This window comes from Podarcis filfolensis, assembly GCF_964270895.1.
Source record: "Podarcis filfolensis genome assembly, chromosome: 1".
Classification (NCBI taxonomy): Eukaryota; Metazoa; Chordata; class Lepidosauria; order Squamata; family Lacertidae; genus Podarcis; species Podarcis filfolensis.
In genome coordinates, this window is record NC_139604.1 from 96863598 (window position 1) to 96889686 (window position 26089).

Consider the following 26089-nt stretch of genomic DNA (forward strand, 5'->3'; position numbering starts at 1 on the left):
AGTACGATTCGCAAAATAATACACAAGTGTCAATACTTTATTCCTCCTGAAAAGCAAGCCAATATGAAATAGCTTTGATTTAAATGGGAGACTTGGCTGCCTTTCAAGGTATCTTCCTGTACTCAAGCAGCCTGCACCAAACACTGGCAACCCACTGGACTGTCATACTCTAGAAAATATTGCATAGATCATCTTCAAGAGACATACTTTCATGACAGTCCCTTGATTAGCATGCGGACCACATAGCTGAAGTTATCTTAAAGGAATTGCACGCTTTTATTTTTGCATTTTACTGTACGGTTGTGGAACTCAATGCAGTTCACTCTGGGTGCAGCAGTCACAAAAAGAGAGGTCTCTGCAGAGTAAAATAAAGCCCCATTTTCCTGCCTTGGTAGAGCAAAGAGTTGAATGTAGACATAGGAAATAAATACAGACCCCCATTCCCTGTAATGTCTGTGAATGTGTGCTGAAGATGGGAGGCTGAATCCTCCTATGCAGTGGACTGGATTAAACCTCTGGCGTATTATTGAAAATTGGTTTGTAGTGGTGGGGAAGTATTAGTATTACAAGCAAAGGCAATACAAGATTTGGGTAGTCAACTTTAAAGTTTTTACTGAATATTTTTTTTAAAAAAACCCCTGATCAGATGGCAGGTTTCCAACAGCAGACTGAAGTGGAAAGAATACAAAAGATATTGATGCTGCTTTATTTACCACATATACAATATTTTATTTTTCTCTTGTGACACAGAAATTGTAACCACAATTTACAAGTGTATGCCCACTCAAATTGCTATTGATTTTGGTGATGTGTTCCCCTGATATTATCTTGCCTTAACCTCATTCATAAAACTGTTTTGAATTATTTCAGTCTGTCAATTATTTTGACTGCTAAATAGTCAACTCAAATTTGCACTTACCTTTTTTGCACTTGTTCTTATTGGCAGAAAGTCTCTATATTTGCCTCTGTTTGCAGATTAAACAACAAATGCACATGGTAAACTAACCCTAACCCTACTGGCTCATTTTGCTCTCTTTTTTCAGCCAATAGATGCATCAGCACTCTGCTTGCATATATTTTTGATCTTAAACACATGTGCATTCACATGTGCATTCCAGCAGAAGTTATTTCACCTAAGTGTTGTTAAGATTTCTATCCTGATGAGAATCCTTTCCAAAATTTACCATGAATAGGTTAACCCGCATAATACAAAATGATGATGCTGATAATCTGTAATTGAAGAGACAGTTAATTTATACCTCCTGCTGTTTCAAAACAGTCCAGTGGGACACAGAATGTCAAAGTCTACTTTAACTGCGAGCTTGGGGAACTGTTGTGGTTTAGATTAGATGTTTTGTGACCCAAACAAATTGATTTCTGTGCTGTCTTACCAAACTAGTATGGTACTTTTTTTACTATGTTTTTATCCCGCTTTTCAGGAGCTGCTCAAAGCTGCTCACATCAATAAAAACAAAAGAAGGAGAGAGGGGGTTTGAGGCCCTGCCATTAGCCTTATAGACGGAAAAAGACAAGATATACAAGTGAGGGGGAGGGGGGAGAGATAAAGAATGCAGATCTGTTCTTCAAAACAATGTGGTGAGCCTTATGTCCAGTTCAAACCAGGTTGATCTTCCTTGTTGGTGTTTTTGACTATTGTTCCTTCATTTAATGGATGGGGCCAGAGTGTCCTTTCCCTTTGCTTCTATTCTAGAGCATCCTTTCAGGCAAAGAGAGGGCATGTGAGACTCCTGAAGCTACTTCTCCTTTGGCAGATGGATGGAGGCAACGTGGTCCCTCCCTTTGCTGTGATGTTTTTTCTGGGAGACAGAGGAATCAGCTTCCCAGAGGTCCTTGGTCCCCTGGCCAATGGCAGAGTGTGCTCACATCTTTCAATTCTGCCGTGTGTGTGTGTGAGTGTGTGTGTTTCTGCAAGTTCAAAAGAACCTGAAAGCAGGCTGAGCTAGAACCTTTTCTTTATCATGTGATAGCTCTCCACCCTAACTTAGCTTTTGAAATAGATATACCATGGGGAAGCATGGAAAAAAATTAACTCCACCCCGTCTCCAGTCTGACATGCAACCGTTTCTTTACTGTGTCAAGATTCTGCTGCAAGGGTAGATACACCATGCCTCAGGCTCTGTTCATGGCTCACATCATTAAACCAAATCACTTTTTGGCCTGATTATCCTATTATTTCTGCCATCTCGTATATATCTTTATTATCATTCCTGTATGTATAACCTATGATGGCCAAGGGGGGTGGGGACCTACAATATGTTTCAAAACGGAGAAACCATTTGATTTCAGCATCTACCTACCATCACAAAATGCATGTTTTTAGGAGGGGTTTATTTCCCAACAAGTTCCCAAGAGTGCAAAAAATGCAAAAAAATAAAATAAAATGGGGAAGGGTGGTGGTAAAAAAATATTATTCTATACATTCCCAAGTATTGATTGGGAATTTTTCTTTGGCAAAGTTATCTGAGTTTCCCCGATGTGAGTATATAACGTACTCTGTGCTCAAAGCTTGAATGTATGTGGTAGATCCCGTGTCATTATGAACAGTTTTCTTGTTCTAGAAGTGAAAGAGTTCATTGTCTTCCCAAAGTTTGCAACCCATCCAATATCAGGAGAGGATTGATTTGTTTCCATTTACCTGGTGCAGCAAGGCAAAGTGTGTGTGTGTGTGTGTGTGTGTGTGTGTGTGTGTGAGAGAGAGAGAGAGAGAGAGAGAGAGAGAGAGAGAGAGAAAGTATCAGAATAATCTGTCTCTTAGCAAACATGCAAAGAACATAAATGATAACACAGAATATACAATAAATAAACAGCTAGAACGTAATAATGAACACTTTCTACATGAAATTCTACATGAATATTTTTCACGGAGCTTGTAGGTCAAGGCAGTGGCCAAAACAATTAGGATGTACAATACCTCAGTTACCAGAATTTGCTGTGGTATCCACACACTATTTTAATGATAACTAATCCATTGTGGGTATGATACAGCTGAAGACAAACATTATAAAGTTCCATTAATTTTGGTGAGTTAAACATGTGTTTTCAGTGGAAGAGATGGAGTCAAAAATCCTTAATTTGTCTGAGATTTGTGAACTGAAAGGCTACTTTCAGGAAGGCTAATCAATAAATTCCCAGAGGTTCAGGAGCAGCAACTCATGAGAGGGTCTCCTTGGTGATGACCCCAAGAATATGGAACACCTTCTCAACAGAGTTACGTCTGGCACCATATCTTCACAGCTTTTGTTGTTGTTGTTGTTGAAGACACACCTCTTGAACTTGACCTTTGAAAAATTAAGAATTATTTTTGGTGTCCTCCCTGCAATGTATTGCAAAGATTATTGATTTTGTTGTGAGGTGAGGTTTTTTTAAAAAAACTGTTTTAATTGTGCTTTTATCTGCCCTGGGAAGTTAAATGTAATTCTGACCTTTTTTTTTTTTTAAGGAATAAGTCCCGTTGAACTCTGTGGGGCTTCTTAGTAGACATGTATAGGGTGGCACCTAAAATCCCATTCAGGTGTGGGCTTAAATCTCCCTTTGGAATTAATGGGATTAAAAAATACTGAATATTAAGTATTTCTATAAATATAGATATATTTATGTGTGGTTCAGCAAACTTTACACTTTAGCCAAGATCCTGCTGCTCAACAGCTCAGCTGCTGTGAATCAAAAGGTTAGATTTAAGTGTCCTCAGTCACCCAAGGAACAGTATTATCCAGTATGACACAAGCCTAGATATGTTGTCTTATGATTGCCATATAGCCTAGAGGTGAGAATATAGGACAAACTCTTGTGGTGTTTTTGTTTCCACACTGCTTATGCTCATGTATACTTCTCTAGGCACTTTGATCAGAGCAATGATAAACAATAAAATTAGCATGGTAATTATTGCAAATGCATTGATTGATATCATAAGAAGTTTGCATATGTCATTTTATATCAAATGTGTTACCATTATTTCATACATAATGATGAATGAGCTTATTACCATTTATATAGCACTTAGCCATGCAAAGTGTGTAACAGTTTTCGGCTGCAGACTTCATATGCTAACATCAGAGGGAGTTTTTTTGCAGAGTTCAGTGTAAGGTTTCATCCAACATTTTGTTTGCCCTATTTTGTCCGGCACTATTTAAAAAGAAATAACCGTGTTCCAGTAGACCCAAGTGGTAAGGTCTTTCCTGGACTGTATCACTTTATCTTATGAGTGTGTTGAAGTTGGGTTGCATGTAGAATCTTCCCCAAAGATAGAAGTCTTACTGATGTGCTAGTTTTCTCCTGACTAAAACTTGACTAAGGCGGCAATCGTACACACACTGACTTAAGAATAACCCCCATTTAAAATTGTATACATACAGTAAGAGGACTTACCAGGGATTGAATGCCAGTATAAGCATCTGGCATCTTCAGAATCCAATACAAGTGGCATTGTTCTCTGTGGGCTAGTAGATAGATAAGCTGTTAAGATTTGACACCAGAGCCAAGGATTCACTGGGAGTTCTTAGATAAGTCACAGTCTCCCTTTCTGTAAAACAGGAATTTTTACGGTCTCCTTGACAGGATTTTGTAAGGAACCACATTGTAGAAATGTCTGGTATTAATTATCTAAACCTACCTTTGCAGAAGCTCATTGTTCTCCAGGTTTTGTTATGTATCTTCTGTGCAGTCCCCCTCAATATTGGATATAATATTGGAAATAAGTTTCCCATTAAATATGTCCCTGGCATTTAGGTAAAAGAGAAGGAAATGTTGAGTGTGAAGAAAAGTTGATTGTCATATAATCTCTTCTCTCAGGCCACAGGTCTAAGGCATTTAGGAAAGCCCCAATCAACATGTTAGCTCTGCTCAGTAGACATCTGGCCAGGTGTTCCCCTGGTGTCTCTTAGAAGGGCTCTGTCTTGCTTCTTCAGTGGCTCTGATAATACATGTGATACACACAAGGCTGCTGTAGTACTGCTGAAATCTCCCTGAAGTCAATGTGATTTGAACAGGTTTACAGCCTGCAGGATTGCACCTGAAGAGATTACACCTTGATTTTGTACACATTACATTAAAGTAATTCTCACTTAAATCAATAGGGAAGCTCTCAGGACGGCTAGGCTAGGCTGCATTCCGAGTCCACATATGTGGATGCAAGCCCCACTGAAATCAGTGCAGCAGACTTCGGAGAAAATATGTTTGGGGGCAGACACCCACCCACACCCAGAGAGAGAGAGAGAGAGAGAGAGAGAGAGAGAGAGAGAGAGAGAGAGAGAGAGAGATGTCTGCCTTCCCCATTTCCCAGAGAGCCGGCTATGATGTGGGACTGTAACATTATTTAAACACCTTAGAAAATGGCTTACATTTGACTTAGCTTCTTGATCCCAGATTTCTATAGAGGAATCTGAAACGATTTTTTTCCTAAGCCCATCAAAAGTTGTTGCGCTCTCCCTCCTGCCTCCGCATCCCTGAACTGCTCTTCTCTAATATGTGGCGGGGAAAGTCTCAGGTCGAAACTTTGATGGAAGAATCACACTACCGGGCTGGGCTGTGGCGGTGGGGGGGGGGCGGAGAGAGTGGAGGGACCCCTGAATAACTTAACTGCGGAGGACAACGAAGCATATGTTTATAGGTAGTGAAGAAAGAAGAATCCCCGAATCTGTATTAATTATCCTACAGAGGTAACAGGGTTGCAACGATTCTCAGTTCTGACTAACACCAGCAGATAGCAGCAAATGTGAGAGCTCCCAGACATTATTGAGAGCTGCTCCTGGCTTGTTTTCTTTGCAAAAAAAGAGTAAATGTGGTTGGGAGGGATGGGGGGGTGTCTCGCTTCCTACCCACCCGCTTCGCTGCTCGCTAGCGTTAGATAGGGTCGTGTTTCTCCCGTTTCTCCTTAACGGGAGTGGAGGAAACTTTTAACAGGACGGGCAAAAACTACCTCGTGAGAGAGAGAGGAGACCCCGCAGCCCGGCTGGCGAAAGGGAAAAGTTCACCGCAGGGTTTCCCCGCCTCCCCCGCGCGGCGTGTTTATCTGAGGACACAGTCCTGCCATCCGGAGTCATTAGGAAGGTGGGGCGCCGCGACGAGGCACTAAAGCACCTTTGCCTTGTCGGGGGGGAGGAGGGACTTTGTACTTTAATCGCTGAGTAAATAAAGAAGGGAAAGGGCAGAGAGAGAGAGAGACCTGCCCAAGTGAGCGGATGGTCTCGTTGCGCCTGTTCCTAGAAAGAAGGAAAGGAAGGTTGGAAGAGTGTGAAATCGCTTGCTTTTGAAAGCTCGATAGAGATCTGGCCCCAAAACCCAAAATCTCTTCTAGTCAGTGTAACCTGTGAGGACCAAATAAAAAATGTTTCTTCTCACGGGCTTTGTTTACTGAAAGAGAGGAAACAGACCGTGTGTGTGTGTGTTGGGGGGTTGGTTTTTGTTTTATAAAAAAACAAAACAATAACGCAGTGCATCCTTCTCCTGGACAATATTGTGCCCAGGTACAAAACACGGGAGTTAAGGCGCTAGTCCTCTAGGCGCCAGTCTCCTGCGCAGATGCACGAGGCAAAATTCGCCTCTGTTGTTCCGAGAAGGCAAGCTTTGCTTTCCTGAAACGAGGTGCCCGTCCATGGAGTTTGTCAGGGATCATAAAGTGTGCATCGATTATTCAAGGAGCCATCGATTATCCCAGAATGCTTACTGCAGCAATGGGAAAGGTTAAAAAGGAAACTGACCTCCTGCCTACGTGACACAAAGTCATTAGGTAAATGAGGTATTCATACAGGTTAGAATCAAGGTCAGGCGGATTTTATTGGGGGAGATTAAACGCAGCCTTGAGCTTCGGAGTGCGGGGAGGAAGGGGGGTCAGTAAATCGGATCCTAAATCCCAACAAAAGCAAACAAGTCTGCCCCCACTTCCAGGTTTCATTTGGAAGGGGTTGGAATTTGCTTGCTTTTGTTCTGCCTCTCAAATACACAGAAAAGTAATATCTGCCGGTGCTGAGCAGCCTTCAGCGAGGGACTTCGGTGAACTGATGCGACCCTCCGGATTTGCTCCTTTGGGGCGGGGGCTTCTGGTCAGCCCCTCTTCTCCCCCCATCCCATTATCATGTCGGGTTTTTCTTTTTTTAAGAATTAAAGATGCGGGCGAGGATGTCGAGGAACACCCCGGCGCGCCCCCTGCCTCACTCTCTCCTCCCCTCCCATCGATAGGAATCCGTCAGATTAAGGAGAAAAGAGTGAGGAGAGAGATATGTATTTATGCACATATTTATCCCCTCTAATTAGAGAAATTAATCCTCTTATGGCTAAAAGGTAAAGTCGGAGGCATCCCTTTGATGTTTAATAGCGTCATTTGTGGCCAACATTCCAGCTGATTAAGGCGTAATTGTTGTTAAATGCTTTCCGAGCGCGCGAGGGAAGGAGGCGCCGGGCTCGGAAAGGAACGAAATTCGGGCGCCGAGGGGACGAGGCTCGACGGATAAGAGCTCCGGACCCTCACCTTTCTCCAGCTCCTTAACAGGGGCCTTTGGGCTTATTGCTCCATGCTAAGGCAGCGGAGCTCCTCGGCCATCCTGTCCCTTTTTCGTGGGGAAGTTTGCATCAACCCACACCGTCTGCTGGGTGCGTCCCGTCGCACTTTTTTTTTACAGGGACCGCGGAATCCTCTCCTTGCCTCCAGCAGGGGAGACACGCCGGCCGCTAGCAGCAGCAAGACGCCCCTCGGCGCATAGGGCGTCTTGGTCGCGCGTACGGTGGGTTCCTGGAAGCCACCACGAACCGCGGAAACCCTCTCCTGGAGGGGGGGGTCACAAGCCCAAGTCAACAAGGTCCCCCATGGGGCCAGAGCCTCCGCGCCCCCAATCCACTCGCCTTACTTCTCAATTTACAGGCGGGAGAGAGTTGGAGGTCCCTTTCCAAGACTTATCACAGGCTAGTTGGGATGGAGAGGAATCATAGATGATTAATAATAATAATAATAATAATAATAATAATAATTAATGCTGTCCTCGCTAGTGCAAGCATCCAGCCAGGTGAGTCTGGAGGAAACTGCGGGGCATCCGCAGAGCAACCTAGGTTTAAGGGATGGGGATGGGGGTGAGTCCAGGTGTTTGTTTGTTTTTACACATTTTCGCCTCGCGAAGCGGCTCTGCAAGAAAATGCGAGAGAGAAGTTAACCAAGAATTTGTGGCTACTGTTCTTTTCAAACTTTGTGAGCGTGATCTTTTACGCGTCCTAGAAATCCAGGCGTTTCCTAAGGATGGCCCCGATTTGCCTCTGGCCCTCCAAAATCCAACAATGTATGTTTACTCGCCTTGCTCCTGTCCTGCTCGTTTCAAAAGAGAGGACTAAGGCGCTCATTTGACCATCGCGAGGGGCATTTAAATCCATAAACACAGAGATCAAAAGGCAGCTGTTTATTCTTTTTATGCCTTTGCGGCTACTGGGACCGAAGTATCTGTGCGCCTTTCTCGCGTCCAGGCTTCATACAGGTGCGCCTGTTTGGACCGACCCGCCGGGCTTATTCGCCCCAATCTCTTCTTCCTCCGAAACAAGCCTGTTATTTCAAAATCGGTTCGGATGTTTATCCGGAATCGAAATTCGGCAGAGACCGAATAAGTGACTAGGAGCGTAGCCCGAAGTGCAGACTCAATTAAGCGCAGCCACTTCGAATTAAGGCGCGTTCCGCTTGCTGACTTCGGCGGGGTATGACGGAACGATCCTGAACCTGTTTACTGAGGAGTAAATCCGGCTCTCTTCCGCTGAGCTTACTCCTTAGGGGAGCGAGAGTAGGCAAGAAAGCGAGAAGTGGCAGGGATCATACCAGTTGAAATGGGGACTGAATCGGGATGGGCTTTATTTAATCAGGTCGGAAAGGCAAGGGCGACACGGCAGATCCCTTTTGCAAGTTAGGCGAGGCGACCCAGGAAGGGAAAGAGGCGGGGGGGGGGCTTGATGTAATTGTGCGGGATCTCTACTTCTGCTTCAGCAAAGGAGCCCTGAATCCTTTGATTAAACTGACAGTCGCCCCCCCCCCGCCTGCTTTCTTTCTAGAGATGGGGAAAGGCGTGTGGGAGTTGGTTTGGGGTGGGGGTGGGAAGAGGAAAACTGGAGGGGGGTTTTATGCAAATGAGCAGCTCCGAAATGTATTACAAATCCACTGTAATAAACCTGACAGTTTTGACAGTATTGACAACATAAATATATGTTGGAACGCTGCACTTTCAGACACTTAAACCGATGAAGCAATAAAAAGATTCGACTACAATATTTCAAATAATCGACATTGATGTTTTGATACATCATTTTTATACCTCCGATCGATACCCCCCACCCCCACCCCCAACCGCTCTGTGACCGGTCAATTTTAAGTAAAAACCCACCGCAATTATTTACGCTATTGCCAATGACCACCTAATAACTGTTTTCAATTAATTACAGCGGGGCTCAGCACAGGGAGAGCTCACTGGCTCTATGCAGTGTGTGCCACACAAGGCCCCTCTTCTCCTACAGAGAGAAAATCACCAATATTGCATTCTCTTTGTAAGGGGCAGCGACGGTGTGAATTTTTAAAAAAAGAAAGGTGCATCAAAGCTGCCCGATTTCTGGGGAGAAAATCGAAAGAGTTTAAGACGCTGCCCAATACAGAAAGCCTCGCTCCAGAAATCGCGCCCTGTCCTTTTGACAGCTTCCGTGGTGCCCAGGAAAACGCATCCAATATATCCTCGTGTTGACTTTTCTTTCTCAAAGTTGAAACGGGTGGCTCCTTCCAGGCAGCCCCAGAAATGGAGCTTCATTGGAGTTCCAGAAAGAGTTTGCGTGGTCTGGGTGTGTCCAGATTGGAAGGGACTGTCCGGAATTTAAGCACAGCGGAATCCACAACTCGGCCAGAAGCCGGTTTGAGCCACTTAAGGGCTTTGGGACAAAAGGATCTGAGCATCTCGGTTTTTAGCTCGGGTGGCGGGCAAGAGAAAAGGATGGCCGTTGGGGTCTGTGTTGTCTAGAATCCGCTTAAAAACAGGCCAGGTTTTCCATTCCATTTTGTTTGTTTGTTACATTTGGTAGAATTAAATTGGGAAAGTGGGGATAGCAAACGCCATCCCTAACCTAGTGAAGTACCAGGCGCGTTCTCCTGCGTTCCCTGCTTGCGTGTTTTCTGCCCGGCAGGCAAGGAGGCGGCTTGATTCTGCAACAGAAGGGTTCCCCATCTCTGCCCTTTCCTTGCTTGCTATCTACAAAACAAAGGGCCGGCTTCCTATTTTCATTTCGTCTTAGGATGCTAGTGCGTAAAGACGGGGCTATGGAGAAGGTGGGATGTGTTGGGGCGCGCGCTGCAAAAGACCTGGGAAGAATCGGCCCCATTGAAACAGGCCGATTTCGAGAGAGCCAACGTGCTTAGGGATCTGTGCTTGACCGCAGGGGCTTCCTATCTCGGGAAAAAAATCGACGGCGAGTTTGGGATTATTTAGATGGAAAGGCAGAGCGCGCGCGCAAAGAACCTGAAAGGAACGGGCGAAAGTGCCTTCTTGATCTCCGAACTTTCTGCGGTTAGGGAACTCCTGCTTCGGGACCAGAGATAGCATCCCTTTCCGTAGAAGGGCTTTCAGTTCTGCGGTCAGATCTCTTTTAACTATACAGTACAAAGAAGCGCGGGAGAAAGCGATCTTCAGGGGCTGGTTGGAAGCGGCAGATTCTGGGAGTGTTGGAGTCCCGCCAGATAGCGCTAGAGGGCTGTTTATTGCCTCGCTTCTTCAGTTCAGCGGGATCTTTACAGAATAAACAGGAGAGATAAAGAAATAAAGGGGGGGGGGAAGACCCACTCCACAAGTGCCATTTTAATTCCTAGAGGTGTTTGGGGAGCATAATAGAGGCTTGCAAGTGAATAAAGAAACTGGAGTTCATGTTGATTTTGAGCAGAAAAAGGGAGGGGGTGAAGGAGGGTGCGGAAAGTTTAACAGGTAACTTACATGAATAATCCTCCTAATTCAACTTCCAAAATTACAAGCATATAGCGATAGAGGTCAAGAAAAGTTCACCCTGCTGGGCTAGCATTTACTTGGGGTGGGGGGTAGAAAGGATGTTTGAAAAGTTTGAAAACAGGTTGCTGAGAGAGGAAAGAAAACTAAAGAAGGGATAGCACAAAACGGCCTTTCGAAATAGGGAATAAAGAACTGGGTGAACAAGAATCAAGACCAGAATCAAGGAATGCCTCATACCGTCCCGGGGAATATTTGGCCCTGCGTTTATATGGTGGCGCATTCGCCCAGACTGAATAGTTCTGATTGTGCGTGTGCGTGTAATAAGTAGGAAGAAAGATCGCTACTGGTCAAAATACTTTACAGAAATCTGAGCGAAATGACCATGCCCGATCCATAGCCCAGTTTAGCTAAAACGCACGAATTCCCACCAAAGACAAAGCATTTAAACGCATTTAAACCGGCGGAGGTTTCTCAGCGGTTTTCTGCAGCCACCCACTTTGGATTAACTGGTGGACTGGAGTAAAACAGCAGGGTTTTGGGGTTGTTGTTTTTTTAAGGATTTGGAGAGTTAAAAATAAATTGCGCCTGTTAAAAAAAAAAGTCGTGCCAGCTTTCTGAATAGTAATGATTGTGGTGAGGATACTTCCAGTATAAAGAGAAAATAGAAGTGAGGAAGTGGCTGAACTGTTTTGAAGAGTTCTCCACCTCCCTGCTTTCATCAGTAAATCTGATCCATTCTTTGTCATTGGTTCTCGAAGCAGAATTCAGATCAAAATATTTAAGAATCATCCAGAATTTTCCTATATTAAAAATGGAGCTATTTCCCTCCCCCATTCAATTTGCATAACCAAAAACAAAAATACTTCATTTCAGCAAACAAACACTGAATAAAGTTGCAAACAAGATTATGGCTGAAGTTATTTGTCCCTCCAGCGAGGCGCCGGTCCTTCTAACAGATGTAGAAAAGCTAAGAGGATTTGAACCACGCGAATTTAATAAAACCAGATTAGCTACATGCACTTTCCACACTGTTAGAGACCCCCAAGTTAATGGCACCAGAGAGTATCTAATAGAATATATAAATAGCGGGGGGGGGGGAGGATTTTTGGACGGTGGTCAATAGCAACGTTCTGCATCGGTATCTCACCCAGCCGCCATAAAAAAACCCTTATTCTCTGTATAGCTCAGAGTGTAAATCTGAAATAATAATTTTGTACACACACACATTCTCTCTCTCACACACACGTAGACTAAGATATTACCTGTTGTGCAATTCCGCTCTGTCAAAAAGAGAGGAGTAAAAGAAAATATCTTAAAAATCTAAAAAGACACTCAAATTGTAAAGATGCCACCCTTCCAAAAACCTGGTTGCTGAAAACAGATTCTTGAAGTTTTAGAGGATTTTCTTTCCCGTTCCGAGAGACAAAGGAAGCGGTTTGGAAGTTTGGAGTGAATAGGGTTTCAGCATCCATATTTGTTCTGGCGCACTTGTAAAATGCGATTTGGAGAGGATCTTTAGCCTACTGATTGTCTCTGTATTGTTTTTCTTGAAACGGATCTTTTGCCCTTAATGAATCCCCACACAGCTGGACAGCTCCTTCGCGGACACTGAGAACCCTAACCCCCAACTGACCCCAATTTGACACCACAAGATGAAATTTTACCGCCTGTTAAAACCATTTCCAGCCTGGGCCAAAAGGGGGGAGGGAAGGAAGGGGGAAGCGGATTCTTGACGGAGATGCATTTCCACCCCGGACACCTAATTTCTTTTTTGGACTTTGGGCCGGTTCTAGAAAAGAGGAAAAGCCCCACTTGCAGCTTGCAAGAGGACAAGGCTCTGAAGGGACAAGCTAGCTTGGAAATATCACTGAAGTCCACTGTGGCTGCCGTCCTAAGCACACTTATATGAGAGTCAGTCCCACTGACATCAGAGGGCCTTCCTTCTGAGCAAATATGTTGAGGACTGTACAATGTATTATTATTATTATTATTATTATTATTATTATTATTATTATTACTATTACTATTACTATTATTATTAGCCCAAATGTAACCCGTCTCACATATCTCACATGCGTCCAAATTCCGATAACCAACTTCAGGCTCTAAATCAAGAACAGTGCTACTCTCAATTAGCTACCCGGGAAATGTGCGTTTTACCGATTTGGAGATGGGGTTAGCTTTTCACCGACCCAAGGAGGGTATGAAACTGGCCATATTGTTGTTATTACTTTGTATTCTCTCAGGTAACTTCAAAACCCTGCCTGCACATCAATAGAAGAAAAAGACAGTCCAAGGGGCGGGGGGGGGGGGGAGAGAAACAGAAATTAAAAAGTAGCATTCGATACGGCAAATGTCCTCGTTTATTTTCCAGATTTTGTTATTTTTGTTATTGGGATATTTAGGTGTTCGGTTATTTTATTCAGATGCTCGATCTCTTTCGAAAGATATTCAACTCAAAAGTGCCATGCAAATCAGCGTTACAGAAGCCTAGCCGTCAAGTGGTTGGAACAGAAATCAAACGCCCCAACTTTCCTTCCAATGAGCCCAAGTATATGAAAGTCTTTCATGCAACTGGATTATTATTTTTTACAAACTATCCTACACACACACACACACACACACACACACACACACCCCCTAAAGATTTCTAAACTAAGGCTTTCTCTATCCCCTGCAAGGTCAATTCTTGCTGCCCTCCCTAGAATACAAGTTTAAAATGTGTCTTGCAAGGCGGGATTGTGTTGGCTGTGTTACAACAAAGCGATTCCCAAGGAATTTAGGAAAGTGACATTTTCGGAAGAAGGAGGGAAAAAGCCTCCGTAAGCACCATTCATCGAGGAGTAGATCTCTTTTAAAGCAATCCGTTGGAAGAGTCCAGCTGCAAAAGTAGGAAAGGATTTGCATAACCTACTGCTCTGTAGGTCTCCGGGCACCCAAAGGATTAACCAAGTATTCATTACCATGAATATCTTGAACTGCGTTACCGATTTATAAGACAGAGTAGAAAATACTGCACCACGACAAAAACCTTCCCTCCGCCACCCCCCGCCCGAAAGACGCCTTTCGCCAAAGGAACCGACTTAAGCGCCGCTTGAAAGAGATCTGCATACGGAGGGCGGTTTTACTCACCTTTCAGTAAAGTCCCGGGCAAGTCAGCCACAGAGGAGAGCGCTTGCTCTTCAGGACGGCTTTAATCTTGGAAGAGGTCCTCTAGAGGGGAGAAAGGAAGAGGGGAGGGAAGAAACGGGGGGGGGGAGAGAGAAGGGGGAGAAAAAGCAGCGTCCTGGATCTGGCTCCGCAGCTTCAGAGGGTGTTGGAAGAGAGCGCGCAAGTCTGGCTTAAAGTCTCGCCGATCCTTTCCTCGCCTCGCTCGCCTCTGGAGCGGCGCGTTCAGCCTCTCCCGCTTTGCCAGGCTGAGCGCTCTCGGAAAGCGAAGCCATGCCCAGTGGCGTTTGTCAGCCTCTCTCTCCACGCTATCTTTCTTTATATGTGAGGGCTGATTTCCCGCAGACATCATTGTTATGATGGCTCATTTAATCAAACTGTTTAATTGCTCCGGTAATCACTATCATCATCACAGGTACTCAATCATTCATCATTTTGGAGGGCTTTATTGACCTCTGGAGCACATTCCCATCGCCCATTAAAATCTGGCCAAATTTCTAGAGCCAACCCCACCCCCACTTGGGTGATTTTTTTCCCTCCCTTTCCTCCCCAACTTTCCTTCACTGTGACCCTGGTACGAAGAACCGAATCTCCCTCCGACTCTCCCTCTTCCCAGTTTAAGCAGTGGTGTCATTGTTTTGGGGGGGAGTTGTTCTCTCCCCCCCCCTCAATGCTATGTATGTGCGAGGCAACATTCACAAGTAGATACATTGATAAACCCCACTATTAACAGTATTGTCTGGTTTAGATTTTATGTTCAGGGAGCATGAAAGAGAGAGAGGGGGGAGGGGGGAGTACAAAACTGCAGCAATCAATAGTTTGACCATTGCTCCTCCCCTAAACTTCAAGCATTCCCCATGATTGATGATCTCGGGTAGCTTTGGTAATTGACTGCTCTGAGGTAAGGCATGTTTTAGTTCCAGCAAAGTGATTGGAGGAAGCTGCACAAACACATACACACTAACGTGATAGGTAGCGTGTGTATGTATGTGTGTGTGTGAGAGAGAGAGAGAAGGAGCGAGGGAGAAAGGCGAAGAAAGTGTGTTGTGTGTATTTTCAAAAGTTCATTTGATCCTTGGGAACGGAAGAAGGGGGCACCATTTCACTCGATTTGCTGAATAACTTTGCTGTAATTAACATAGCCGTAAAAAAGACATTACCAGGGCAATACCTTAAGCACAGGTTCCACAAAACACAGGTAAAATTGTACATGTTTATAGTAACAGGACGGATTGGCCCATTTAAAGCAACAACAGCAGCAGCAACAACAACACCCCAGTGCATTCAAATCTTCACCACTATTTTAAGATAGTGATTTTGCCTTCCAGTCTCCTGGCAGCCTCATAGCAAAACCTAAAAAGATTTCCCTCTCTCATCCACCCCCCCTTCCAAAAGACATCACACAGCGTGGCTGATGGAAGCGATCACTTAATGAAGAACGATGCCAAATGGGGTTGGTCTATCTTCTGCTCCTGGAAAAGTAATTTCGACAACAGCAGCTAAAAGGTAGTGGTTTCACACAGAAAAGGAAACACGCACACAGAGATCTCTTTGAATACAAGATTCTGGCATGGACGGAGGACTTTGTTTAAAGCAGGCTAGTTTCCGCTGGCAGATCAACTTTGCATGCTCTCTCTCTCTCTCTCGCTCCCCCCCCCTTAAACCTTTGCAACTGCCTGAGTTCCTTCGGCTTGCATAGTGGCCATTGAATCGCTGCTAGAAGTAACCTCAGAAGAGAGAGAGACTGCGGGGGGGGACACAATGCGAAGCGCTGGCTAAAGAGTGCAGTTAGGCAGATAAGGGTATTGAGTGGTAAAATAATCTAATAATAAAAAAGCATGCCAGTGCTAGGCTTGTATGGCACTCCCCCCCCACCCCATTTCTGGCTTTTTGCAGTTCCCCCACCACGCGCACGCACGAAGCCAGGCATCCTTTCTTTCTCTCCCTCTCCCTCTCTTCCTTCTCCTGTGCCTCCTTCTTTATCCCACACTCTCCCTTTCCTATCTGAAAAGGCACGTTGATTTGCTATGGGTATGATTTGCAGGGTGGCTTTCTCCCCCCCCCTCCCCGGGTGGCGTGGAAGCAGCCCTGATTGCATACTCTGCATATCACAGGCTTTAAGCGCTCGCTCGCTCGCTGGTTCTGTGCTCGCTCTCTTCTCCTCTCCTCTCCCTCTCCCCTCTCCCTTGTATGTGTCTCTGTTGTAGGACTGGCTATGGCCACCACTACTTCCGGGTTCCGTCATTTCATTCTCCCGCCGATCAGCGCTGCAAAACTGAGCCTCTTCTATAAGCCAGCCAGCAGCCAACCTGCCAACACTTACTGACACTCACTCATCTCAGAGGGAGAGGTGAAGAGGGAGACAAAATACCTACCGGGGGAAAAAAAAAAGAACGGAGGAAGTCCACGTTTTGCAAACTATTCCATTTTTCTTCGCATCCTACCCCACCCTCCCCCTCCCGGTAGTTAAAAAAAAAGGGGGAGAGAGGGAGAAAAGAACCTATAGCTCTCCTACAAGACAAACCCCAAACGCGGAGTTACTGAGAGAAGAACCCGAGGTTAAAAAGATTCCTCTTTTCTTCTTCATCATCATCAGCCATCATTCATTCACTACCTTGACATTCCATGGCTTTGATTGACAGCTGGAGTGGCAAAAAGCCATGAGACACGACAGTTTGGTTACATGTGGGTTGCTGACGGGCCGATCGTAACCTTCAGTTGGGGGGTTGACGATTTTTAATTTTTTTTAATTATTATTATTTTTTACGCAAAGGAAGAAAAAAAAAGGAAAGAGACAGAGAAAGGGGAAACGGAGAAGCAGCGCGCGGGAAAAAAGAAGATCACAAACTCGACGGGGTTCTTTGCCTACTTTTTATTGTTATTGCTGTTGTCTTTTATGATTATTTAAGCGTGCTGGAGAAGTCTATAAGTGGGTCGAAAGGACAAGGGGGAAAAGGGATTCTTCTTCTTCTTCACCACTCAATCACTTTTTGTTGTTGTTGCTGGACTGGGATATTAAATATAGGACACCTCCAGGAGTTTATCGGAGCGCAGACTGATGGCGCAAAGGGTAGGTTTAAATCTCCAACACTTACCTTACGTGTATAAATCCTCTCTTAAGAGGGCCTGTCGGATTTGCTCGCCTCCGTCGCTGCTGCTCATGGCGGCCACTATTTAAAAAACAACAAAACAAATAGCAGCAAAAATTATTCACCGGTTTTGTGTGTGTGCGCGTGTGCGGGAGTGTGTGTGTGTGTCTATCTCTCTCTCTCCCTCTCTCCCTCTGTGTGAATGTGCGTGCGTGCGTGTGTGTGTCTGTCTGCAATTGTTCCACGCTTCTTTCCTCTCTAGCTTTTCCCCCAGCAGCGCGATTTCCCTGCTCCTCTCTAGCTGCTCAGTGGCGCGGGGTTCACAGGGGGGAAGGCTTGCCTGCTGCTGCTGCTGCTGCCGCCGCCGCCGCCGCCGCTGCTGTTGCTGTGGCTGTTGCTGCCGCCGCCGCCGCCGCTGCCTAGGAAATTCAGCTACATTTGCTGCTTGGTTTGTCTCTGGTTTTGACAAGGACAAGGGGGAATTGCTGCTAAATAATGTTTCTGGTAACTTTCAGATTATTTGCTCTCCCACCCCCCCACCCCACTCCTCCCTCGCGCTCTTCCTTTCCCTTCCCAGCCCTGCTTCCCACCGCCGCTCCGAAGTATTAATCTGTTTACTTGTGGGTTGTTTTGTTTATTCGTGCTCCGCTCTCTTCTGACTCGGCGAACATTTTTCGCTTCTCCCTCTCCACGCTTCCAGTTTCCTCCTTTATTTTGCCTTCGGTAGATTTCTCCTCGCCATCAGCAAAAACACACACTCTGTCTCTCTTTCTCGCACACACACATACTCCCGGTCCCTTCATTCCCTTCCCCCAGCTCTATAAACTGCACTTTTTATTTTGATTTCAGTCTGTACAGCTTTCTCTCTCTCCACCCTCCCCTCTCTCTTGTTGTGGCTGGTCCTGGTTTGTAGTTTTGCTCTGTTTTGTCTGAGTCTGGGTGCTTTACTCTCTTCTGACTTTTGTTGTTGTTGTGTTTTTTTTTATTTTATTTCTCTCTCCCTCTTTTTTTGCTCTTTTTTTCCTTTCCTCAAACCCTCTTTTCTCCCCCTGGTTTTCTTTCTTTCTTTCTTTCTCTTTCTTTCTTTCTTTCTTTCTTCTTTCTTTCTTCTGGCCCATTTTCTTTTTGACAGTACGATGAGCTGCCTCATTACGGCGGGATGGACGGAGTAGGGGTACCTGCTTCCATGTACGGAGACCCTCACGCCCCCAGGCCGATCCCCCCAGTCCACCACTTGAACCACGGGCCGCCACTCCATGCCAGCCAGCATTATGGAGCCCACGCCCCGCACCCCAATGTCATGCCGGCCAGCATGGGATCGGCTGTCAACGACGCCCTGAAGCGGGACAAGGATGCGATCTACGGGTAGGTACGAGGCAGGGCGAGCCCGGCGCCATGGCCCGGGTCCTTTGCAGCTTCTGTGCGGAGGGGGTGCGCGCGCGGAGGGCTCGGGGATCTTCTTTCAGAGCAGAGACGATCGTAGCAAAGAGTTCCGAGCGGGTAGCCCTGCTGCTTCCAGGCGAGAGGGAAATGGCAGGGGAAGGTTTCGAGCAGCGTTTTCAAACAGGCTGCCCTTCCCTGTGTTCCTGCGCTTCTTTTAAGTGATCAGAGCAATTTAGGTCGGTTTAGTAAGGAATGCCGTGATCCCCTATATGGGAGAGTGCACTACAGTGCAGAAATCCACCGATATTTCGGATGGACCCGTAAGGTAAACTGAAACTGTATTCCCTTTTTCAGTTAAAACAGCCTTGATCAGGCTTCCCTAACCGGAGAGTAAGCTTATGTTATAGTTCCGCAGGCACATTTTACACAGAAGTAAGTTCCATGGGGGTTGTTTTGTTTATTATTTAGGAGCTGAGCTGTAAATATAGAGCCGACTCAAAAATAAGACGGTGGGGGTAGTCCTTGAAAACACCCCCAACGCGGACAAAAATAAATTGAGAAAAGAGGTGGGAGTTACTGACATCCACAGGAGAACAACTAAGCATTGTAGTTGGGAGAATGGAAGTAACTCTCATCAGTCCAGATCTGTTTGGCTTATTATTACATTGCTCTAAAATAGGATGTAGTGTCATCACCATCCGAGGAGAGATAAAGAAGGAAAAACTAGAGAAAAACACATTTTCTGCTTATACACAAATGCCATACTTTCGCTTTCCCCTACTTCAATGTCTGCTAGGGCAATTGGGGTGTCTGTGTTAGTATTTAATATATATATATTTCTGTTCAGCTCGTTTATGGCTGGGCAGTTGGTATTTTTATCAGGATGCCCTTCTTCAGCCTGGAGAAACTTTGCTGGCATCCTCTTCCCCCCTCTTCCCTTCCCTTCAGCAAAAATGCACGTTTTCTGGCTGCTGTTAGATTGCACCGAGATATTAAGCAGTTTAAACAGTTTGCGTAAGAATAAAGTTTCCCCTTTTAGCTTGGGGGCAGGAGCGCCCACCCCACCCCTCCTTTAGTTATTGTGGAAACCACGAAAACTTGGCAGCTGAGCTACTTACTGCTCGCCTTCTCGGTGCCTATTGTATTGGTTTGTGAGGGCCCGATTTTGGCGCTTTTAAAAAAAAAAATTAAAGTTTGCATGTGTGTATGTATGTTGTTTTCCTCTCTGGCCTTGGCCTCGCTTTCCAGTGCTGCTTCCCCCCTCCCCCGCCCCATTTTTTTTCCTTTATGGAAAGGCTGAGGCGTTGTGAGAAAGCGTGGACGTGTTTTGCTTTTTATTTTCGACAGGAAAAAAAAATACTTGTTGATCAGACTTTTTTTTTTCTCTCCCCCACCCTCTCTCTGCTCCTCCTCCTCCTCCTCTCAACATCTCCTTTAACCCCCACCCCACCCCCCTTTTTTTCTTTTGTGTGTCACTGCCCGGCAGGCACCCGTTGTTCCCCCTCTTAGCTCTGGTCTTTGAGAAGTGCGAGCTGGCGACCTGTACCCCGCGAGAGCCTGGGGTGGCCGGCGGAGACGTCTGCTCCTCAGACTCCTTCAACGAGGACATCGCCGTCTTCGCCAAACAGGTCGAACGTTTTTTAACCCGCCTTTTCTGCACCCCCCACCCCACCCCGCGCAACACCCCCCCCAGGCAAAAGCAACACCTCGCACAAAACACCTCTTCTCCCCCCCCCCCAACCCCACCCCGCGCAAAACGCAACAACACAACTTTTTCCATGTCTCATTCCAAGTTGTGAGGGAGAGAAACGAAGCGTGTGAGAGTGCTTACATAACGTGGTTGTGTTTGTGAGGAAAGATTCCTCGCCAAAAACTGGCCCAAATCATATCTTCACCCGCACCCCCCTCTCTTCTCCCCGGCTCCCTTTTCTTTCTCTCTCTCTCTCCTCTCTCTCTCTTTCCCTCTCTCTCTCTTCAGTGGACACTGGGAGACATTCATTGGTCACTCTTAGCTTAACAGGAAAGGGGCATTGTTAAATGCGGGTGGGGGGTTAAAAACTCTGCGAAGGGTTTTAAGTCTTTCTGAAACCTCTCAGTTAAACAGGGTGGGTGGGTGGGGTGGGTTTTGGGGCAGAAACTGCACAGAGTGGCCTTTAGTTCACATATTTATATCCTTTCCCCCTCCAGTTTGGACCTCTGGTGGCGGTGTTTGGGGCGGGGGGAGTGTTAATAGGAGTGTGTATGTTAAAGACAGCTGAAATATGCACTGATTTCCCCCCCTCCCCTTACTTCTACTTCATGTAGGTTCGGGCGGAAAAGCCACTTTTTTCTTCAAATCCAGAGTTGGACAATTTGGTAAGGTTCACTTCACCCCCCCAACCCCATTTTGACTTTTCTTGCCCCTTCCGCCAAGAAACCCCAGCTCGCCCTTTTTTAATTATTAATTTTTTTAAAAAGGTATAATTGCTAAGTAGGCTGTATGTGTGTGTGTGTGTGTGTGTGAGAGAGAGAGAGAGAGAGAGAGAGGGAAACAGACAAGACAGAGAAAGAAAGATGCTTATAGAAAGTGACACTAAGGAACCGGGAAAGAGCGAACCATCCTTATCCAGGGGCTTCAAAGAGCTCCAGTTCTTAAACATGGCAAGAGGACAACAAACACTTGAGTCCCCAATGCATTGCAAAGCTGGGTTTAAGCCCCGGGAAGCAAAAGGGAAGGAAACGGTGGCAACACGATTCTTTTGCTAATGTGGGCGATTTCAGTATTAAAAGTGCTAGAAATCCGCTTGCAAAAGAGGTGAAGGCAAACCATTCATCTGGAGCATTTCACCTTTTCTTCTTTTAAAAAAGCCGGTGGTGTGGCGAGTGGCTGTTTAGCTGCTTGGTTGCTTTGCGGACTTTCAGAAAACACTGGGGGAAGGACACCTCTGTAAACCACTAATAGCTGCTTCTCTTTAAATGTGTGTGTGAGAGAGAGTAAGGTTTTTTTTTTAAAAAAAAGTGCTTTAGGTTAAAGTTGATCAAAATTGCCCGAGCGTGTCCAATGAGCTAAAATCCTGGATAATGAGGGTGTGCCCTGACCATCAGCGGCTCCCTGCTTGGGTTTTTCCTTCTCCCAAATGACAACTTCTCTGCTCCCAATTTTCTTTCAGATGATCCAAGCAATACAAGTCTTAAGGTTTCACCTTTTGGAATTAGAAAAGGTAAGAGCAAGGGGTGCTACCTCCTTTTTTATTCTCTAACACCCGCCCATCCCTGCATCTTAAAGGTTGTCTTTCGGGAAATGTCAGCTGGACACTGTAACTAGTACTACAAAGCACCGGGTGACACTCAACAAAACAGGCACTCCCCCCCCCCCCCTTCTGGAACTTCTCTATTATTTCCAGTTCCAATCACCCTTTCAACTAGCCCCTCCTTTCCCAATCGATTGTATCTCCCCTCTCTGTCTTCCAGCCCTCTGCAATTTTCTTCAACCAGGGATAGTATTTTAAAATTAAGTATCTTCTCATTCAGTGCAGACCTGATCCTCCCATTATCTCTGAGCAAAACATTAAGATTACAAAGAGAGTCACAGTGCCTATGGAAAGGCTAAGGTGCTACAAGGAAATGATTTTGTGATAAAGATCTCTCCTAGTTCCTATAGGAGGTTTCAAAATGTTCACTGCTCTGTCCCAATCCTTTCTGCCACTCTTCCCTGCTGAACTGCCTATGCTTCTAGATTTTATTTACGTTTGTCCAGATTTCAGTGCTTTTGATATTATCCTAAATCAGATTTTCTTCTGTCTATAGAGTAGGCTCTCCCCCTTCCTAACTTGTTGCTCAGGCAAGTCTCAGGGGAATAATATGTGCTGTAACAATTTCTCTATTGTTTCCTTGCCTTCAACTATTATGCCCCTTAATTAGAGTTATTCTTGGAATAGATTTCTTTCACAACTGGGGGGAAAACCCTCTCCAGTTGCAATCTGATATTTTTCCTCCCACACTCAATTATTATTTTTAATTTTCTTTTTCTTTCCCTTTATTTAAATATATCCAGGTCCATGAGTTGTGTGATAATTTCTGCCATCGGTACATTAGCTGTTTGAAAGGCAAAATGCCCATAGATCTAGTTATTGATGAAAGAGATGGCAGCTCCAAATCTGATCATGAAGAGCTCTCAGGATCATCCACAAACTTAGCAGACCATGTAAGTCTTTTTGATAATTTGTAAAGGTTATAACACATTTAGTAAATCTGTGGATTGTTGTTGTTATTGCCACCACCATCCCCACTATTTTGTAATTATCTGCTTTAAATCATGCTTCATTTTCAGTAGGATATTTTAAAGTTGTTTTATCTTCAGTTTTTGGGGGTGGGAGAGGGGCCCTTTTCATTCAGTTACCGAAAGGTTAACTTATGGCTTGCAGAGTTCATGATCTGAGTAAACGGAAGAGTTGGCAAACTGTCGAATTGGTAGGTGCAGCCTTTTCTGCTTTGCAAGACCTATGATCAATGTCACAGAAAAGGAGTAGTAAATAGAAACTTAGTAAAAAGTTGTTGATTTCTGCACTCTGTCTCTAAATGTCAAGTGTTGAGACTTATTGGCAATTATACATTGCATTAAAACAAAGTTATGGTTTCCAGTGCTTTTTCTATGATACAACTTATTATTAGAATGTGGACTTATTGCCAAGTGCCTGGAGCATCTTCATAATAAATTGCAATAACTTTGATGAGCCAATGCACTGCAGAGGCTGGAGAGAATTAAGATTGAGTAACTAGCTACAGGTTAGTGGTTAGTTTTATCACTTCAGTAGCTGGTGAATAAGTTAATGTTTTGGTGGAATGTTCACAAGTGTAGTTGCATGTCTGGCAGTGGTTTTTCTGCATGTGTTTGCCAATTTACTTCAGAGAAGAACTTGGGAAAATTTACCATAAGTATCTACATTGTTAAGCTTTTAAACTTGGGGAAGAAGAAAATACAGTGAAGAAACCGGTTGGGGGGAGTTACTTAGGCTTTGGCAATGAGCTCATGAAACAAACAACACAGACCATGTTAGGAACAATATTTTAACTGTGGGGTATTAAAAGGGGATTCATATGCTATGTATAGGCATCTAGAGGTAATCTTTAATATGCCAAGAAAAGTAGATATACATGTGAAGAAGCAGTTTTCTGTTTGATTATTTTCCTTTTTGAAAGTATGTTGTCAGGTAGTTAAATATTTGCTTTTGTTGTGTATTACCTTTGTTCAGAAGAGCAGAAGTAGTTGTAAAAAGAAAAGAAAAAAACACCCTAGGTTTATATACGTTGTAAACCATTTATTTAATTTTTAAATACTATGATTCTATCGTTCCATTGTCAATTTCCCCTTCTTTTGAAATATGGTAACTTCAGGGACAAATTTTCATGATATTTACTATTTTATAATTATCACTCTTAAGCTACACACACACACACACACACACACACACGTACGAGTAGAAACTACTGAAAGTTTCCTTGTTGTTTTATGATGTCATTTGCTGCTAATAAGGTCCATGAAGCATGACAGAACTTTGACAAATATTTCTTGTATGCAATTTCAAACCTTAAAGTAGTGTGCATGTGAGTTTGTGGGGCCCTTAGAAAAGGTTCTGAAATGATAGGCATCCTGAAGGATAAGCATCTACTATATAAAGCAGTGCAAAAACATTGCATGTGTTCCCAGAATAGTTTCATTATAAGAATTTGTTTCATGTGGAAGTGTAGAAATGGAGCATGCTGATGTTTATATTGAGGAGATTAGATAAACTAGCCTGTTTAGGGCCCTGGCAGATGGCGAATGCTCAAGCCAATTTGAAGTGCTCCATTATAATATTTAAATTCACCTACAGTGATAGGATGAGGTTTCAGGGGGCTAGCATTTTATAATTTTATAACTGCCTTAATGGAAAATAACCACTTTTCCTTTTTGATCTGAAACAACAAACTCAAAAAGTGACAATATATTTATCTTACACCCATTAGAGTTTGCCACTTCACTGGGTATTACAATTTAAAGCCTTTTATTTCCTGGAGATTTGAGCCATAACATTTTTACCTTAGCCCCCTGCTATTTGTCTTGAAAGAAAGCAATAATTTGTGCAACAAGAACACCAACTGGGAAATGAAGAGTTGTATCATGTAGTTGCATTTAGGGAATAGTGTCTTATTAGACATGTGAGTTAACATTGTCATCCAACATAAAACTTTAAACTAATATTATATAGTTGTAGATGCAGATTGTTTGTATGTATGTATGTATGTATACAGATACAGATATCTATCTTTGTTTGAAGTTTCATGTAGCTGGTTTGTTTTATTACAATGCTCTAAAAAGCAGTTTGTAATAATGGTGCCTTTTGTAATTTTAATATTTTGCTGGAAATGATTCATTTGTGAAAGCCTACCTGCAAATTAGAATGGTTAGCATGAAAACTTCTCCAATTTGATACTGTAGGTTTGTTCCCCCCCCCCCCCCCCCGTCCCATTTGCTTTGATATGCATATTTAAAATACAGCCCCAGGCTAAATCTCATTTGGTGAAAGTTGGTGCAGGGGTGATGATGAACCACTTCAGAAGGACACAGACAGCATGTTGTTTCCTCTGTTTTATATCTTGGCCCACTGTTCTGATCCATGGATCCTTCTCATAGTTTTATATGCATTTGAAATACTGACAATATTTCAATTGATTGAATATGAATAATGACAGCTTTAAAAAGAAGTGTAATTTAATTTGTTCTGTGCCAGGGCTTCTCTTGTGGATATGACAGTTTGTGACAGATACTTGACACCCCCAAATCTCTATACCTCTATTCAGTGTGCTTGTGTATGTTTATGGGTATAGGTCTACAGCAGTGGCAGCAGTATACAGTATTAGATACTAATGGGGCTCATGATTTTATATCACTACCCAGCTTAAGAATATAGCTGAAGGATACTGAAGAAATGAGAGACTAGCTAATATTTACAGAAGGGCACTTGAATACGTGATATTCAAATACTGTATGTTTTCTTTATGGGACCCCACTGCTGTGATATTTATCTAACTTAACTTGGTAGGAGAAACAGTTTGGTCTCCTCAAAAGCAATACGTTTTCTAGAAAAGCCAGATACCCCTGCTACGGTTGATGGCAACAAAATGCAAATACTGAATTATATTTTATTGTTCTGTTAACTTTTGTATAGCACAGTAAGGGTAAGTTGGCATATAACTTTGTATATCAACTAGGATAATGCTAGCCACTGAAAAGCTGCAACTGTTGTTATATACTATGCTGCATTTAGTAAATATAACAGCCCATAATTAGCATTTGAATTTTTAACACCCTCATATATTTTTATTGCTCTAAGGTATTAGCTGTAGATGGGTAGAAGGTAATTACAACCATGCCCTGACTGAACCAGACTAACTAAAAACCTACTCTAGCTACAGTTCAACTTGTGGTTCTTAGGAATGACAATTTATCACTGTTTCATTTATACATAT

The 26089-nt window shown here is 44.1% G+C and overlaps 1 protein-coding gene and 1 long non-coding RNA gene across 17 annotated transcripts in view; one reads left to right on the forward strand and one right to left on the reverse strand.

Moving 5' to 3' along the window:
* Window positions 1-704: 704 nt before the first annotated feature.
* Window positions 705-15504, reverse strand: LOC310766406. The gene is made up of 2 exons (XR_014550134.1): window positions 14094-15504; window positions 705-13842 (listed from the first exon to the last, which is right to left on the reverse strand). It is a non-coding gene; the product is annotated as an uncharacterized lncRNA (long non-coding RNA).
* A 183-nt stretch (window positions 15505-15687) lies between these two features.
* Window positions 15688-26089, forward strand: part of MEIS2 (Meis homeobox 2) — a 235244-nt gene continuing 224842 nt past the window's right edge. For 4 of the 16 annotated variants that reach the window (XM_083615888.1, XM_083615894.1, XM_083615886.1 and 1 more), the window contains exons 1-6: window positions 15748-17199; window positions 18351-18583; window positions 20088-20229; window positions 20906-20956; window positions 21751-21801; window positions 22635-22784. In XM_083615888.1, the coding sequence (XP_083472014.1) occupies window positions 17188-17199; window positions 18351-18583; window positions 20088-20229; window positions 20906-20956; window positions 21751-21801; window positions 22635-22784 (639 nt within the window). In that variant the 5' untranslated portion in view covers window positions 15748-17187. Of the gene's footprint in view, window positions 17200-17238; window positions 17723-17795; window positions 18584-18695; window positions 18927-20087; window positions 20230-20905; window positions 20957-21750; window positions 21802-22634; window positions 22785-26089 lie in introns of those variants that run through there. The other 12 variants (XM_083615899.1, XM_083615889.1, XM_083615897.1 and 9 more) reach the window with 10 other exon arrangements.